Genomic DNA, 19,153 nt, shown 5'->3' with positions numbered 1-19,153 from the left:
CCAGCTCCTGCAAGGTTCTCCGGGAATGTGTGGAGTGCTGTGAGCACAGAGCCCATAGCTGCTGGAATGCTGATAATTAGACACTTTTCTTCTTCGCTTTCTTTTGTTGTTGTTCAGTAACTCATGCTCATTGTAAAATAAAATAAAACAAATTCAAACACTGCTGAAATGTATAAACCAAGGTCCTCTTTCTCTACTACTCACTCACGTTAGAAATAACTTTGTCACACACACTTTGGTTTATATATTTCTTGCTATACATTTTACCCCTCTACATTTGCAACTATAAATGAGAATTTATATATGTAAGTTTAGAAATGGAAGCATAAAGTTGTGTTTTTTGCAGGCACCTTTCTATATCAGAGCTGCATGTCTTTGTACATGCTTTTCAAGGAGCATTTCCTTTTTTTTTCTTTTTTAAAGAGAACTGGCTCCCTATCTTGATCTTAACAATATGTAAACCTCTTTCCTTATGTAGAAAATAAAGATGAGCAGATGGAGCCCAAAAGCACAAGCGCTAAGTTTGGCTTGAGCCCTGGTATCCCAAATTATAGTCTCGGATTTACTTTTTTATACAGTGCAGCTTCCTTTTATCTTTCATCATCAGTCTTTGATCTTTTATCATGGGTCTTGGGATACGTGGGTGAGAGATAATCATTATTATTATTAATTGAAAATATATCTTCTCCCTTATATTCTCCAACTTCTCATGGACTCGGCCTTAGTCAGTCTTCCCCTGTAGAAGTAGCTACAGCCCAGACTTTTATACTAATCATGTCCCTAATCTTTTCTGTATAGTTTCCCCACCTATGTAGACACAGAACACACTTTTTTTTATTGCTGTTGGTGGGAGTTCCAGCATTCGGCACCTCACTGAGCTAGGAGACCTGATCTCTGCTGGTTGAAGCACAAATTAGTGATCCACAGACTTACTTCAATTTTAGCTGCATTCACGATGCAACCCTAAGTACCTACTATGTGTGGGACACTCTGCGGGGCCCCAAACAGCCCTGGGCATGTGTCCTGGCTGGCAGAAAGCTCCCAGTCCATTTACCTAGCCCCGTGGTCGGCAAACTGCGGCTCGCGAGCCACATGCGGCTCTTTGGCCCCTTGAGTGTGGCTCTTCCACAAAATACCACGTGCGGGCTTGCGTACAGTGCGATTGAAACTTCGTGGAACCATGCGCAGAAGTCGGTTTTCGGCCTGGGCGAGTCTGTTTTGAAGAAGTACTGTTGATATTTGGCTCTGTTGACTAATGAGTTTGCCGACCACTGACCTAGCCAAACACTGCCACTTCGGATCCTGCCCCCGGGAACCACACATAGATACCTCCTTTGGGCACACACACAGGACAGACTGGCTCCTGCCCTGCTGCTCCCCTCTGGTGTCGATTCCGGTCCTTTGAAGCACCAGCACCCACACAAGCATATTATTTATTTATTTTTCCAGCTGGTCCCAAACCTTGCAGGCTTTTCCGAAGGCATATTTTAAAATGTGACAGCTCGAGTTCATTCTGGGGGAGAGGAAAGCCTGAGGCAAAGAGTCGGGGTAGAGAGAGAAAGAGAACGAATGTCTCTTGAGCGACTGCTCAGTGTCACTTTGGACCTTGGATCCACCCCAGCCCAGTGGTACTGCCGCCCCCACTCTGTGATGGTGACGGGCAGCGGGGTGCCCCGCGTCACCCCGATCCAGATTGGCAGCACCGGATCAGAGCCCAAAGCTGGAGGCCACCAGTAACCTTGGTGGGAGCATTGAGAGCGCTGGTCCGGGCCGGGCTTTCCGGAGCACAGAGCCCTGTTGCATTTATGAGGACATGGATGTGTCAGTGACCTGTCAGTCTTCTCACCTGCACGGCAACACCTGGACATGGGTGGCCGGGGAGCCCAGCGTCTGGCCGATTGGTAGTACTCAGCAAATAGCAGCTAGAGGAGAGTGCCAGGCAGGCTGTCAAATAGCCTTGCAGCCCAGCCGGCGTGGCTCAGGGGTTGAGCATTGCCTATGAACCAGGAGGTCACGGTTCCATGGTTCCACTCCAGGTCAGAGCATAGGCTGGGTTGTAGGCTCCGTCCCCAGTGGGGGGCGTGCAGGAGGCAGCCGATCAATGATTCTCTCTCATCACTGATGTTTCTCTCTTTTTCTCCCTCTCCCATCCTCTCCGAAGTCAATAACAAGAAGGTATATGGGAAAAAACAGAAAAGAAAAGAAGGAAGATTTGCAGGACCCGCCCTGGGGCAGGTCGGGTGGGTGCTTTCTGTGGGTGGCGGGGAGGTGAGTGTCAGAGCTGGTACTTTATGCCCCGCCCACTTCTAGTCACCTTGGACTTGGGGACCCTCAGCGTCCAACATATATGGCGTCTGTCTCCATTCAGGGGTAGGCCTTTTTCCTTCTCGTTCTTTCTCTTACATTGCTGTCGGCGACAAAAAAATAATAAAATATGCGAAACGCCCAACATTGCACTCAGCACACGCGGGATGAATCTATTCCCACAGAAGCATATGCTCCACAGCCGCTGCTCCATGCCTCCCCAGGCCAGCCCGCTTATGAAGTCGTCTCTCAGGCGAGTCCGGGCGACCCGTAAGGAGGTGTGGTGTGGGGACGCAGCCCGGAGCTGCCGGTGGACTTTGTAGTTCCAAAGGATGGGGAAGTGGAACCAGCCAGTGCGGGCCAGCCCGTAATGAAAGGTCCCCACGTGAGGAGCGTAGTGGTACCAACGCCATCCGGCCGCGGTTGATATTCCGTGTGAATATTCACAACACATGTAGAGCAGTGCCTGGCACACGCTCAGCACTGTTGAGTGCGAGCTATTATTGTTATTAATGAGCTATACACAGGCTATTCATTACCATCCCCAGACAGTTATTGAGTAGCCATTCTTCAGGTCTCCTGGCAGATGTGCTTGGGGAAGTGTTCCCTGGCCTCCCTTCTCTCGGCCCTCCGTGCTCACCTGTGCCACACAAACAGCCTCAAGGACTGTAAGAATGGGCACACGCACGTTTCTCCCCGGGCCCACCCCCCTTCGGAACCGATGCCCCCAGAGGGCTGGGGCCAAGGCTTCCTCACCTCGTTGACCTGGAGGACAGGAGGCTTTGATGGGGCCATTGCTGAACCGAACGCCCTCTCCATGCAGGTCCTGGGGAACTCCAGAGAGAGCGGCAGAGGCCTGGTGCCTCCCACCACCAGCTCCAGAGAGAGCTGCAGAGGCCTGGTGCCTCCAACCACCAGCTCCAGAAAGAGCTGCAGAGGCCTGATGCCTCCCACCAGGAGAATAGCCAGTCGTCTGAAGAGGCTGAGTGGATGACCAGCAAGCAATGCCCTAAGGCCGCTCCCCCTAGAGCAGCCCTTCTGCAGGGCTCCCCAGCTCAGGGTCCACCTACTACGTGAACCTCCCACCTGACCTCCCTTGGGGTACCTGCAGCCTCTTGCAGAGAACCAGGGACGTGCAGGCACCTTTCTTGTTGAACAGATGAGAAGATGGAGGGCCAGAGATGGGAAGGGAAGTGCCCGAAGCAGGGATCGTTGTCGGTGTCTTCCTCCCTTGGGGTACCTGCAGCCTCTTGCAGAGAACCAAGGGACATGCAGGCACCTTTCTTGTTGAACAGATAAGAAGATGGAGGGCCAGAGGTGGGAAGGGAAGTGCCCGAAGCAGGGATCGTTGCCGGTGTCTCCTAATGCCCTGGGGTCCTCTAATGGGAAAGACAGGTGATCATATTCCTGCTAGCTAGCCATGATCATGCGTGTGAGCAAATCCAGCCACGGGTTTCAGCACTGTGGCCATTCCAGCACTATTCGTAAGCATAAGCCATCTTGAACCATGACTTCCCTCCCACTCAGGGTTGCCCTCCTAATTTTTTTAGTTGGTCTAGATTCTCCTGGAGGTCAGGGACCAGCACACCCCTACTCCTCTACGTCTCCAGAGGATGGGGTCCTGCGGTGCGGTGGGGAGAGCATGGGTTGGGAGTCAGACACGCCATGCTTGCACCCGGCTCTAGTCCTGGGAAGCTGAGCGACACAGCAAAGGCACTTCCGGCCTCGAAGCTGCTCCCTCTTCTGAAACATCGGGGTACCAAGAGCAAGCTCACAGAATGGTGGGCCTTCCGCAGGAGAAAGAGGAAGACACCCAGTGTGGCAACCGGGCCACAGTAGGTGCTCAGAGCCTTTGGGTTTCCCTTTCTCGTGTCTTCAGTGTGTGATGCAGCCCAGACGGCTGGCAGGAGGGGAGAATAGCTTGTTGGTATTTCACTGGAACTCAGGCCAGAACTAAGCCATGCAACCAGACATCTTATTACATTCCAAAAATATTCACCGTGCAGCAAATACTGAGTGATAGTAATCACAAGAGCTAAATTTTTATAACAGTGGACAGCTTCCCATGCACCAGGCACTATGCCAGGGACATCATCAGATGTCTGATTCTTTCCCCCATAGCAAGTCTGAGTAGGTATAATTAGGCTCATTTTGTATTGAGAGAATTGAGGCTCTGAGGTTAATGAAGTGACTGGCTAACATTGCACAGCTAGTAAGGGACAAAGCCAGGTCAGACTCAAGCCTGGCCCACCTGACCCCAAGGGCCACCCCAGGTGACTCCCTGCCCTGTGCTGGGCACTGGTCTGGTGCTGAAGGGAGGACACTGTGTGTGTGACACTCCCCTCAAAGGCCCAGAGATTCACGGGAAGACGCACTGTGAACCAGAACCCGGCCCGCCTGCTGGGAGAGTCATTAACAAGGGAGAGAAGGGAAAATGATGCCTGCCGACTCTGGGCATCGGAAGGAAGTAGGGGCTTCCACACGAGGGTCCTTTGTCTTGTCCACTGTGGCCCTGTGCTCCCAGCCACCCCAGGAGGCAGCTCTTCATTATCAAGTCTGTTTTTAAATGGGGAAACCAAGGTCAGGAAGGTGTGGTAACCTGCCTGGAGTCACACAGCTAGGCAGTGGCAGTGTCTGGATTCGACTTCGTTTCTTTCTGTCTCCTTAGCATCCCTCTGCTCTGGGGGCCAGGAAGGACCTGCGTGGGGGGCTCTCTGAGCTGTAAATGATAGACACATAGGAATCTCCCAGAAGATCAGGGCAGGCCCGGCCGAGGGCAGAGCAGGGACCAAGGACCTTGCATGCAGCAGGCACTGCTGGGTGTGTGCGGGGCCATTTCCAGAGCAGGGTGGAGGGCCAGGTGAGGCAGGGAGGCTTGGGCTGTGTGTCCGGGAGCTCCCCTTGGGGCTGGGGACAGGCTCTGCTTTCTCCAGGAGGCCCCAGATCCCCTGGTGGTGCCCAGGGCTTCAGCCCTCCATTACCAGGGATATTGATCCCTTAATCCTTTTTTGCATGCCCACCCCTTCCTCCCTGTCAGCATCACAGCCCAGCACACATTGAGTGGCAGCTGAATTGGCATGAGTTGATTAAAACTCCTAGTAATAAGGGGCTCTCGATGCTCTGGCCGTCCAAATCAATGCCGGCTGTGACAGCCGGGTGATGGTGGCCTTGGTGACAGATTGAGGCTGAGGAGGGAGAGGGCGGGGGCCTGGGCCTCCACTCACCCCCACTCCAGCAAGTACACCCGACGCCTCCTGGGACAAGGAGAGCCAGGCCATCCCAGCCTCCAGTCCAAGGGATGGTGCGTACCAAAGGGCTCAGCAGCCCTTCCTTAGCTTGTGTGCTCCTCAGTAAATTTGCTTGTGAAATGGGTACAGCTTAGAGGTGCCCCTGAGTTTTGTTGTAGGGATTGAAGAAACAGCACATGGAAAAACGTTCAGCACATAGTAGGTGCTCAAGAAATATCCATTGCACTTCCTTCTCTTCCTTCTCTTCCCAGGCTGATATCTCTGATCTGTGTATGGGAGATCACTGCCAGCAACCTTTCTAAGTCCCCTCTTGCCCACCAGTGACCTTCCCCGGAAGTTTGTAGAGTCCTAGAACCAGTCCAAACCACCGAGACATCCTAGCCCGCTACCTCCATGTGCATCGAAGGAGAGAGCACCTAGTGGCAGTCCGGGACCCTTTAAGGTGGACACAGGAGACTCCCCTTTCCTGTGTGGCCTCGGGCAATTCACTTGGCCTCTTGGGGCTTTAGTTCCCTCATCTGCAAAGCGAACAGGATGGTGCTGGTCCTACCTGAACATTGCTGGGAAGAGCAAAACTTGCCTATGGCCGTCTTCCTCCCCCGTCTGCATGTGTGGGGTCCCCTCCCATGGCTCCTGGATGCATTTCCCACTTGGGGGAAGGTAACAAGGCATCTACCACAGAGTCATGTTTTGAGGCCCTGCCATTGTGGGCAGGGCTTGGATCTGGTTTGGTTCTCTCACAAGCCCAGGGAGGCAGGACTTCTTTTCTCCGGTATAGAGATGTGGAGACTGAGGCTCGGAGAGGCAAGACACACAGGAAGAAGTAGCTGACTTCCCTCGCAGCTGCAGGGCTTGGATCTGGTTTGGTTCTCTCACAAGCCCAGGGCGGCAGGACTTCTTTTCTCCGGTGTAGAGATGTGGAGACTGAGGCTCGGAGAGGCACGACACACAGGAAGGAAGTAGCTGACTTCCCTCGCAGCTGCGGGATCCCAAGTGGCTGACGGTGTGCCGAGCCTTTCGTTCACATCTAACCTCACCTTTGCCGCCTTGTCGCATTTCATCGTTGCCATGAAAGGCTTGATGGGAGCTGGCTTCTCCTCTCCAGCATCCATTGGTCTGCCACTCCCACTCTGGGGATGGTTTGGTCATGATCAGGTCTACAGATGTTATAACTGAGGCCCAGAGACACCAAGTGACTAGCTCAGTGTGAGCCTGCAAGGGGCTGGGTTCAAGGCTGGAGCTCTTTCCACACCCTGCCCCTCAGGCCCAAGGTGCCAGAGAATGTCCACACCGATGTCCCCCAGAGCCCGGGAGAGGGGCAGGGCTCTCCTCCAGCACCTCCGGAGGTCTTCCAAGCTGATATACTAGGAGAGCCTCAGGCCCCAGGGAAACTTCTGCTTTGTAAGTTGGTTGTTTTCCTTTCTGCTCAGAACAGCTGGCCCACCTTCTAGACCTGGGGGCGGGATGGGAGAGCAGCTCATTACAAAGTTTGCACTCGGAGCAATTTGCATTCCATAATTAATGAACATTAAAATGCATAATTATAAACAGAAACAAATGGCTTGGTCCTGATGCAAAGCTGGGCTGGGAAAGAGGGCGAGCAGGCTCAGGGGATGGAGGAGGCTGGGGGAGGGCCAGCCTGTGATGGGAACAGCTGGATATCCCCTGGGTGCCCCTTCCCTCTCAGTCTTCAAGGCCTTCAGGCTCAGGGACCCAGGCCCAGGGTCCCTCTGTGGGTCCTTGTCTGGGTTGGAGCCCAGTGGGGACTGTGAAGTCCTGGAGCCCAGCTGAGGGGGTTAGAGCCCAGCTCTCCCATCTACTTACTGCAGAACCTCCAGGCAAAGGAGCAGCCCTCCAAGGAGGGGGGTCCTCATCAGATAGACCTGCCCCTTTCTTTAGCCACTCCTGGTCCCCCAGGGCCTGCCTCCCCAGGCCCCCTTTTATGATTCTAATAAAGTGCTTACAGATAATTGAATTCACTAACCAGTAATCTCTGTAAAGTAGCAAATCAAATCACCTCATTCCCCTGCCAACAGCCCTCCAGTGCCTTCCAGCTGTACTTGGAATAAACTTAAGATGCATTTCCCTAGGCCCATGGTTGGCAAACTGCAGCTCCAGCCACATGCGGCTCTTTTGGCCCCTTGAGTGTGGCTCTTCCCAATCCTTAGGAGTACCCTAATTAAGTTAATAACAATGTACCTACCTATATAGTTTAAGTTTTAAAAAATTGACTCTCAAAAGAAATTTCAATCATCGTTGTACTGTTGATATTTGGCTCTGTTGACTAATGAGTTTGCCAACCACTGGCCTAGGCTGAAGTCTGGGAGGGCAGGAGATGGGGGGCGGGTATCAGCAACTTTTTTGTGTAAGGACCCTGCAGTAAATATTTTAGACATTGAAAGTCACATGCGGTCTTATTTCTTTATCTTATATTCTTCCTTAAAGAAATGCCAAAAAAAATGTTGTTGTTTTTTTTTTTAGTAAGAATACATTCTGAGCTCTAGGGCTGTGCAAAAACAGGCTGTTGGGGGAGTCAATGTCCTTTCTCGATTCTTCCCAAGAAATACAACTAAAAAGCCTGTAGGTTACATATGAAACAAACATAGGGCTGTGGGAAGTGGAGAAAAGAAGGCAGGCCAGCTAGGGATTTGGGGACCCAAAGAAAGATATAGTGCTCAGTGCTTTGGAATTTCTTTCTTCCCCTCATGTCCCAAATTTGGAGTGGAAGGAACCAGCAACCGAAACACAGTTGGCAAAGACCAGAACAAACAAAACAAAAAGGGACGACAACTCCAAAGGCCTGCTCTCTTCAGCCAAAGTGCCAGGAAAGGCAGCCTAACAAGACAGACTGTCCTTAGACATCATCATTCTAGGAGAAATCTCTGTTCCCTCTGCATCGACATGAAGGTTTAATGTAATCTCTGTCAGAACCTCAGCGTGATTCTTTAAATAGATATAGACTAGATTTTTCTGAAACGTATGTGGAAAGGCAAAGGAGCTACAATGGGTGAGACTTATTTTGAAAAAGAATAAAATGGAAGGACTCAGTCGACTCTGTTTCTAGACTGAAATAGCTACAGTAACCCAGACTGTGTGGGGTTGGTGGGAGAACAGAGACAGAGATCCATGGAAGAGCACACAGAACCCAGAAATGAGCCAGGAAGGTGAGCTCAGTGTGTTTCTTTGACAGAGGTGCGAAAGCAACTTAACGGAGGGGGGGGCGCGCTTTTTCAGAAAAGGGTGCTGGCAGGTACACTATCTTTTTTTAAAAAATCCTCACCGCCCTGACCGCTTTGGCTCAGTGGATAGAGCGTCGGCCTGCGGACTGAAGGGTCCCAGGTTCGATTCTGGTCAAGGGCATGTACCTTGGTTGCGCCTCTCTGTAAAAAAATCAATAAAATATATTTAAAAATAAATAAATAAAAAATTAAAAAATCCTCACCCAAGGATATTTTTTCCATTGATTTTCAGACAGAGTGGAAGGGAGAGAGGGGTGGGGGGAGAATGAGTCCACGTGAGAGGGACACATTGGTTGGTTGCCTCCCGCAGATGCCCCGACTGGGGCCAGGGATGGAACCCACGGCTGAGGAATGTGCCCTTGACCGGGAATCGAACCCACGACCCTTCAGTCCGAGGGGCATGCTCTAACCACTGAGAAACCCAGCCAGGCTCAAGTACACTTTCATAGGCAAAATCTCAAACCTCAATGTAATCCTCACACCTCATGCAAAAATGAACTCAAATTCATCACAGAATCAACCGTAAAACAAAATGCTATTGATATTTCTAGAACACACACACACATACACACACGCACGCACACGTGTGCACATGAGAAAATCTTCGGGATTGGGGCTTGGCCAAAAGTCCTTAGATTCCAACGTATGATCCATAAAAGAGAAAATGATAACTTGGATTTTATCAAAATTAAAAACATTTGCTCTGTGAGAGCTCATTTGAAGACAAGTTACGGAGTGGGGGAGAGAATATTTGCAAACCACATGTCTAACAAAAGTCTAGTGTCTGGAAAATATAAAGAACTTTCAAAACTTAGCAGTAAAAAAACCTCAAGCAATCTAATTAGAAAACGGGCAAGAGACATCGCACCGCAGAGATACAGACTGAAAATAAACACAAAGGATGTTCAGCATCATTAACCATTGGGGAAATGCAAATTAAAACCACAGTGAGATACTGCTATACACCTGTCGGGGTGGCTAAGATAAAAAATATTGACAGCATCAGATACTGATGAGGATGTGGGAAAACCGAATTGCTTATGCACTGCTGGTGGGGATTTAGCGTAGTACAACCATGCCTGGGCAGTGTGGCTCAGTGGTTGGGCATCAACCCATGAACCAGGAGGTCACAGTTTGATTCCCAGTCAGGGCACATGTGGGCTCAATCCCCTCTAGAGGGCAGGCAGGAGGCAGCTGATCAATGATTCTCTCTCATCATTGATGTTTCTATCTCTCCCTCTCCCTTCCTCTCTGAAATCAATAAAAATATATTTTAAAAAAATAGTGCAGCCACCCCGGAAAAGTTTGGCAGCTTTCTAAGAATTAAACATGTACCTACTGTATTCATTTCTTGAGTGCCTGTCAGGTTGGTTTTTTCCTAGTCTCCAGAAATGCCTCCAAGAGAGGCTCTGATGTCCCCAATGCTGGGGAGCTGAGGCCTGCGTGCTCAGTGTCCTAAAGCCTATATGAAACTTAGACCTGCTTTCAGTCCGCATAGTCTTGTCTGCAAGCTGTCTCCCCCATGTAAAGAGGGAAACTGAGGCTCCAAAGTCACAAGGCAAGTGCATCGTGATGGCTGGGCAAGGGCTCTGAGCTTTTTCTTTCTAGCATCCTAGGGCATCTCCCTTCTGCTCCAGTGGCATCTCTGCCCTCCAAGACTTCCCTGGCCAAGGCCTCCCTACCCCAATATTCCCTGGTCATTCATTTCAGCAGAGTTTTCACTTTTTACTCCTTTATGCTTCTTTTATAACTAGTTCTTTGTCTGACAGGTATGTGTATTTCTTATCTCTTAAACTAGATTTATAAATTCTTTCAAAACAGCAGCTACCACTTGCTGAGCACTTGGCTAAGCAGGTGACACATTTATCTCACTGTATTAGTTATCTACTGCTGCGTAACAAATGACCCCCAGAATCAAGGAGCTTAAAACAAAAAGCATTGCATTTGGCTAGGACTGCTGCACCAAAGTACCATGAACTGGGTGGTGTAAGACAACAGAAATGTGTTCGCTCACAGGTCTGGGGGTCTGGAAGTCAAGCTGTCAGCAGGGTGTCTGCCCTCCAAGGGCTCCAGGAGAGAATACTTCCTTGCTTCTTCCGGCTTCTGGTGGCTGCAGCATTTGCTGGCTTGTGGCCACATCAGTCTGATCCCTGCTCTGCCTCCACGTAGTCTCTCCTCTGTGTGTGTGATCGCTCTGTGCCTCTCTCATAAGGACATTGGTGACAGCCTTCAGACCTACCTGGCTAATCCAGGGTGACCTCCTCATCTCACGGGCCTTAATTATATCACACCTGCAAAACTGTACCATAAGAAGTAACATTCACAGTTCCCAGGGGGTAGGACAGGGACATACATACCTTTGGGAGCACCACACTACCTCACAGGTTTGCTAGAAAGATTAACTAAGTAAAAATGGGTAACGTGTTTAGAATATACCTGGCTTATAGAACATGCTTTTTGAAAAGACAAAAGTGGTAGGGTGTACGCGGGGAATGAGAACTATAATATCCTGCCCCAGATATCTCTCGTCACCTGGTGAGAAGGTCAGTCATTCCATCCAAATTACATCCCTGAGTGTCTGCAGACAGACAGACAGACAGACAGACCCAGCCCCATGACCAGCCAGTGGCTCTAAATGACCCCTTGACCAGGTGCCCTCATGTCTACCAGCAAGTGTTCCCAGACAAGCAGAGGCTTCCTCTGAGCTCGTATTAATATGTACAGCACTTTGCTCACATGGAAAATTGATTTTTCTTCTTAAGCACAAAATGTGGCCAGTCTTATAACCTTTCTGCAGTTTGACAAAGGCCATTTATAACCTGCTTTCTCCGTCGTCCTTCCTGGCGCCAGTCTCAAATGTCTCGAAGAACTCCGTCCTGCATCTGTAATTATGAATCCTTCTTAAGCAAAATTTAATTTCCAGGAGGGCTGACCTTTTGTTTGCTGCTGTGGTTTTTGTAAATTAATCTCTGTGTGTGTGTGTGTGTGTGTGTTGTTATTGATGCTGTTCAGAGTGAAGGCACCGGGGAGCTGGTTGGGAGGGGGGAGTACACCGGGGAGGGGAGGCGTTTTAATCAGCTGTGTTCAGTGATGGATGGGGAGGGCTGGGCCCTGCGGGTTCATCTTTGTGGACAGGAAATGCCAGCAGGATGACTGAAATGAAAACTTAGTGCCTCGCCGTCTCTCCCGCACACAGGAGAGTTGCAACGACTCCTCCAGCTGCTGGAGTGGAGATGAGCTCAGCCTCCTCAAAGGGCAGAGAACTCAGTGAAATAGCCAGTTGTCCCTACAGCACAAGATCTTGCGTTCACAGCGCACTTTTGCAGGCGCCAGGCCCACCAACAAGAGCATTTGTCTGAGCCACTCAGGGTTGGATCGTTGAGGTTTGTTGGGGTCCAGAGGGCACCCGTTGGGTGACGTGGAGGAACGTGCACATGGCTGGGTGGAGGACCTGGACTGTCGGCTTAAGGAAGATTCAGGTTACTGTGGTCACTTAAAAATCATTTTTTTATTTAAGCTGGAGAGTGATGCTATATAGAAATATCACTCCAACGGCCATTCAGAGGGCGGTGTGAGGAGGGCAGGCTGGAGACCAGCAAGTTGGTTAGAAGGCCTCCTGATGGGAGTATGCAGGCATCTCCTTTAGGGCTCCGAGCACAGCAGTGGAGAAGTGGAAGATTTAAGGCAGGAAGGAAGAGAACTCACATTTGATGGGTACCAAGGTGGTGCCAAATTTTGAAGTAAAGTATACATCTTCATGATCCACCTTCAGCCCATTTAACAGATGAGGAAGTTAAGGCTCAGAGAGGGTGAGTATCTTGCCCTGGATCACACAGGGAGACGGGGATGAGCTTGAATGGAAACTCATACTGGGTAGAAGCTCTTTAAATTGCATCCAGCTGCCTCTCTAAATGACCTTTATAGCAGCAGACCTAATTTCACAATTACAATAAGCACGATGGTGATGATGTTCCCAGCAATGTCAATACTAACAGCAGCTAACATTTGTCGTGTGGTTAGCCCATGAGCCACCCCACGCTAGGCACTTCGGGGACATTATCTCTCTTCATTCTCACAATTCTACGAGGCAGATACTGGCAAAAGTCCCAGTGGGCACACTGAGGTTCAGAGAGGTGCAGGGACTTGACCAAGGCCACACAGCTATCGTTGGCCAAAGGGAACTTCATGTACCTTTTCAGAAGGTGGGAGGAAAGGGTGTGATGGGACCCGCCGCCGCCTCGGCCATAACTCCCTGTCACTCTCTCTCTGGGCAGTGTCCCGAGGAGCTGCGGCCCATGAAGGACGGCTCCGGCTGCTACGACCACTCCAAAGGCATCGACTGCTCTGACGGCTTCAACGGCGGCTGCGAGCAGCTGTGCCTGCAGCAGGCCCTGCCTCTGCCCTACGATGCCACCTCCAGCACCATCTTCATGTTCTGCGGGTGAGTGTTGCCCAGGCCCAGCCACTCCCTTCCCAGGGGCAGGGGATACGGAGTCAAGGTCTGGAAAGACAGCTTGGCCAGGCCGGGCCCGACCTTCTGCCTCTGCTCTTGCAGCCCAAGAGGTAGAAGGCAAGAGTGTACATAACCTCTGCACTTCCAAACCATAATTGTTGAACTAGGAATTCAACTACCTAAGATTTGTTGCACCTACTCTGTGCTCAGTCTTCAATTTATTAGGAGGAAGCATAAATAATCCTATATAATAAAAGGCCAATATGCAAATCGACTGAACGGCAGAACAACTGGTTGCTATGACACACACTGACCACCAGGGGGCAGACGCTCAATACAGGAGCTGCCCCCTGGTGGTCAGTGCACTCCCACAGGGGGAACTCTGCTTAGCCAGAAGCCCTGAGCCAGGCTCATGGCTGGCGAGCGCAGAGGCAGTGGAGGGAGCCTCTCCCGCCTCTGCAGCAGCATTAAGGATGTCCAATGGCTCTCGGACTGCAGGAGGGCACAGGCCAGGCTAAGGGACACACACACACACACACACACACACACACACACCACACACACACACACACACACACACACACACACATGCACGAATTTCATGCACCGGGCCTCTAGTTACTTAATAATTACAATAATGTGATCCATGGGCAGCCTGCATCCTAGGGTCAGAATTAGTTTGTGCAGATGCCTCCTGCCCCTCTGCATCCCCCTGCAAGCCTGGTAGTGCAGTTAGGAGACAAGTGCAGGCACCATGGGGGTGGCACTAAGAAATCAGCAGGTGTGGTGTTACGAGCATGGGCTTGGCCCAGGTTCCAACGATTGTGTCTGCAGGAAGGTAGCAGTGCCAGGTGCAGGGCTTGGCCTCTCTCTGCCCTAGTGCCCTTGTCTATAGGGATGGTTAACTGGGGGTGGGGAGACGGAAAGGGAGCCATGCAGACAAAAGCTAAGAATTCAGGGAGTTTTTAATTTAGTTTGAGACGGAAAGAAGCGGCACACACCTACCGACTTGCTGAGTGGCCTGAGACAAGTCACTTTCCCTCTCTGGGCCACAGTTTGACCACCTATGAAATGAGACATTTGAACAACGATGCCTACGTTGAGGACTCAGTGGTTGTTACCCCGACATACATAGTATCTAGCATGCTGGTTGGTCCTCAGCAATCACTCAAGAAAGTGGCAGCCTTTTTCCCTCTCGTTGCTCTCTTTCTGATGAGGTCTTCATATTAGAAAACCTCCTCACCTTTTGACATTCTGTGACTCAGAAAAATAATCCCGTGGTCGGTGAGAATGTTAGTCATTGAGGCACGCTCAGTGCATCACTAGACAGCAACGGAGGATAAAGGCACAGAACGACCTTTTCAGCCTCGCGTGTTACGGAGAAGGGGGTGGGGGAGTAGGTATGCGTTTCATCTCGGTTCAAGAGAAAATTAATTTCCTTGCCTGGTTCTAATCTGTGGGGTCCGGTTTTCATCGTGAGGCTTATTTTCAGGGCCGCCCTCTCGGCCCCCGTGCCACCTGAGCTGCAGGTGCCTTGCAGCAGGGGTTGGGGGAAGCTCACCTGAGTCCTGGATATGTGTCAGTAAAATAAATAAGAAATAAATTACTGTATGCAGACCTGAATTTATAGCAGGCTCTCCCGCGCTTAAGTGACTGCAGAGCTAGTGGAGTAAATTATGCATGGGCTCCGATCCGAGGCTGAATACAGAATCAGTGGTGTTCTATCATTGTTATTTTCCCCCTGTGCACTTCGGGGGAGGTGTCCTTCTGTTGCAAATAACAATAGTAACCACGCAGCAACAGCACCTGTAGATTTTGAGGTCGCAGCTACCCACAGCACAGGGCCATGGTCAAGGGGGACTGACAGGTTGGGTTCTGGTCCTAGCTCTCCACCTCTGCATCTCTCAGACCCCTACTTTCACTTTCCTCAGCTCTACAGTTTTCATAATATCGACCTCACTATGAGGATGGTTGTGAAGAGTGCAGGTCCTTTACATTTAATGAAACTCCATCAAGGTTAGGGATTGTGCCCAGGGTCATGTGGCTAGTATCGTAGTGCCCTACATCTTTGCTGGGTGACCTGACACATAGTAGGTGCTCTCTGATGAAGGCCTGGGGTGGGATGGGGATGGGGTGGAGTGGGGCAAAGGAGGGCGGTGGTAAGAGGTGGAAATGGAGACATCTGTGATACTGTCAGCATTAAAAAACATGTTGCTAAGCGGAGTTCCTTAGTTAACAGGGCTAGGGAGGTGGTTCCCAGTCCGGCCTTCCCAGCAGCATTTCTAGCCATTCCTCCTCCTGAATGAGGTCTCCCGGCCTCAGCTTCTGGTGTTTTGATAACGTTGCTCCCTCGGCCTGTCCCCTCCCCTCTGTGCCCTCACCATTTGTGTGTCTCTTTACCTTGGACAGCTGTGTCATCTTCCAGTCTTGGTGCAGAGGTCACCTTCCCCAGCAAGACTTCTCTGAGCCCCACAGGGGTGCAGGGCTGAGGGGTGCAGGGGTGGGAGGTGCAGGAGTGGGAGGTACAGGGGTGAGAGGTGCAGTTGCCCTGGACTGGGTAATATAATACCTCCTCCTTTCAAGGGGATACTATTTAAATATTGGCTCAGTAATTACTGAGTAGGGTTAGGGTATGCAAAGCAGGACTTTTTATTGTCTTATTTTGCTTTGCATTTTTTATTTCTACCTTCAAGACCCTCTTGCAAAGGAGAGATGCATTTACATTTGGCCTTAAATTCTAAGTCATTCCGTGAAATTTTGACACCTCTTGCAGATGGGACTTCTGGCTAGCTGCCCTGGTTCTTAGCCCCTAGTCAGGCCAAGTTCCTCCAAAGTGAGCCAAGTCGGTTTTCGCATAAGTTGGTTTTCGGCCTGGGCGAGTCTATTTTGAAGAAGTGGCATTAGAAGAAGTGGGGGGTGTCCGTCACTCAGGTGACGGGAGACGCAGCGCAAGCAGGCCGCAGGACACACAGTGCTGGGGAGGTGCGCGCGATTCATGCAGGAGTTGAGTGAGCCGGTCAGTCAGCAGTCTCACTGTGCAGTGGTTAGTGCTAGTCGCGTCCGCAAATTGCGCGAGAGTGACAAAAGTACCTACTCGAAGCATAAAGTTACCTGTATTTTTCCAACCAGCTGCAAATCCTACAGGTATTTTTGTCATCAATTTAAGAATTGTAATTATTTTGTGTTGGTGGCTTTATTATTATAAAATGAAACTTTTTTTAGGTGCCCTGTTTGACATGGCTACAAAGAAGAAGCAAACTACCTGTATAGTTTAAGTTTAAAAAATTTGGCTCTCAAATGAAACTTCAATCGTTGTACTGTTGATATTTGGCTCTTTTGATTAATGAGTTTGCCGACCGTTGCTATATGCCTATAGAAGGAACGTCACCAACATTTCTTAAGCATCAGTGTTACTTCGATCCTTTAGAGGAGGTAACTGGAGGCCTCACAGGCAGTGAAGAGGTGAAGAGAGACAGTATCCCTAGCTTCTGTCTTCTAATTTGAATGTTTAATGTGTTTAACTGTAATTTAATTAAACATGTAATGAAAATGTACTTTAAAAACATGGGTTCCCAGAGCATGCCCATCCTCAAATAGTCCTTACTAGCTTATCTCTGTTTAATGTCATTTTGAAGTGATTTTAGGAGGGAGAGGAGATAAATACATGTGTTTTATACACGTCGTTAACCAGAAGCTGTTTATTTTCATCGTCGAAGCTAAGCCTGCTCTAATAGCAGAAAGCTGAGAATGGAGACAGCGATTTGAACATGACTCTTAGTAACTGGATGCAGGGGTGCGGGGCACTTGCTTTATGGTGCTCTCCAACTTTTGGGTTAGACGTGAGCTCTCACCCCTGTGACTTCTGATTGAAGGATGTGGAATTTAAACCTCTCACAGTTAACATAGGACAGTTAACCTCTCATAGTTAACACAACAGTTAACCTCTCATAGTTAACATAGAACATCCACATGCCAGGTTCTCATGAAACTTTACAACCTTGCGTTCTCCGCTGTTTGAAATATTTTGAAAGGCTCAGGTGTAGGACATATTCACAGACACCTGGTAAACGTGTACCAAGTCCATCCATTTGTTCAGATAGGAGTTTTGCAATGTGGGTTTTGTGTGTCATTAGTTCCATGAGCTGCTTAAAGATAAAAAAGGGAAGCTTGGTGACCAAGCGCATGTGGGGAAGACTGCACTCTGACACTGCCTCTTGGAAGTTCACAGTGCACCTGGGGGTAGTAAAGGCTCTGACAAGTCCTGCAGTGTTGGGACATATATTTCTTTGGTTCTAAAGTTCCCATGTTTTCCACATTTTAATATATTTGAAATTATGATATATTTTACATGATTATTTTGACAAATTTAATTAGTGATGTTTTCTTTCTTTTTTAGTGTTTGTTGAAATACTAGAGTTTCTTAAAGTTTGGGGGGGGGAGGTCTTAGCGTAACTACAATATGTTATATAATTTAGCCCAAAGTTCTCCATGAAATTATGTTTCTTTTTTTCCTTTCCCTTCCCTTTTCTTCCATTTCCCTCCTTCCTTCTTTTCTAAAGAATACCCTTGAGTACATTACTTTCAAAATGGCTATTTTAGAACTCTAAGTTTTTGCCATGAGTGAAGTCTTCAGATAGCACCTTGCCTGAGAAGAGTTTCACTAAACTTCATTTTGGGTAACATTGGGATGATCCTGAGGCCTTTCAATGAGAAAGACTCCTGCAACATTGGTTAGTGGGGTGCATGTGGTAGGTGGCCACACCCCCTAGGTCACAGAAGGTCCTGTCCTGCTGACCCAGGTGGGATTTCTCACAGGTGTCAGGCCAGGAGAGCTCAGAAGCCTCTGCTCCTCTCTTGCCTGGCAGTGGAGTGCTCACCTCCATCCCTAACAATGGTCCACATCTATATGATGTGCAGTTCCTTGAGTTCTTCTTGCCCTTCACTTTCCTCTATTCTTATTTTTTCTAGTATCTGACTCCCTTCCCTATTTAAAAATCAGTAGTTTCTAATCTAGGCATTTCAATAAGTAATTCATTGCTTCCATAAACCATTGAGGGATGAATGAGAGAGCAAATACTACATGAACCAATAAATAAATACTCTGCTGTGAGAATTTGTATGAATGCCACTCTCTGTAGGTCCCAGTTTTCTCTTTGAAAAACAAGCAGATTGGAAGAAGTTGTTTGTGCTGAAGTGGAACAGGCACTAGATCTGGAGTAAGAAGATCCATGGCAAGGCCCTGGCGTTTCTAAAATGTTCATGGGGTCTTGGTCAAGGGTCCTTGGAGGCAAGGTTGCAATGAGAGTGCCCGTGTTGTGATGTTGCTACAAGGCTTAAGGAAAGCGTGCTCTTGTCTAAACACAAGTAAAGTTTTGTTAACATAAAAACAAAACAAACACACAAAAAACAACTTTAAAACCTGTAAAGGATTTTTGTGAGTTTATTTGAGCCAAACTGTCGACAATTGCCGGGAAACAGATTCTCAACATATTGAGATAGTACTCCGAAAAATGGCAGCTTTTCACTTAGTTTTATAAATTCCATCCAAAGAGGAGATGTAAGTGGGTTACATGAAATCCATTGGTGATAGATTAGGGAGGCGGAGAAAGCGGAGAAAGCAAAGCAAGCGAGGGGCGAGGGAGGGGAGCACGGGCAACAAACCTCTAGGATTGGATAAAAAGTAAAATGATAGACACATGCTTCTTTTATATAGGTGGGTACAGGATAGTTAACAGACAGTTAACGACACTAGCACTAACAATAGCAATGAGGAATTTGTGGTTTCTGCCCTGGTGCCATTAGTTGTGCCCTAGGGGATCTGGAAAAAAGGGGAAAGAGGGAAGTTACAAGTTACACTGACATCCCTCAGGCATGTTGTCTTAGATGCAAAAAGACAATAGGCTCAGTAA

At 49.2% G+C, this 19,153-nt stretch overlaps 1 protein-coding gene across 2 annotated transcripts in view; it reads left to right on the top strand.

Annotated features, from left to right (window-relative positions):
* ASTN2 (astrotactin 2) overlaps positions 1-19,153 on the top strand; it is a 668,892-nt gene that overhangs the window by 337,411 nt on the left and 312,328 nt on the right. For both annotated transcript variants that reach the window (XM_014528918.1, XM_005880933.2), the window contains exon 11: positions 13,066-13,232. In XM_014528918.1, the coding sequence (XP_014384404.1) occupies positions 13,066-13,232 (167 nt within the window). The remainder of the gene's footprint in view (positions 1-13,065; positions 13,233-19,153) is intronic.

This window comes from Myotis brandtii, unplaced genomic scaffold (assembly GCF_000412655.1).
Source record: "Myotis brandtii unplaced genomic scaffold, ASM41265v1 scaffold658, whole genome shotgun sequence".
NCBI lineage: Eukaryota > Metazoa > Chordata > Mammalia > Chiroptera > Vespertilionidae > Myotis > Myotis brandtii.
This window is presented reverse-complemented; position numbering and strand designations above follow the sequence as displayed.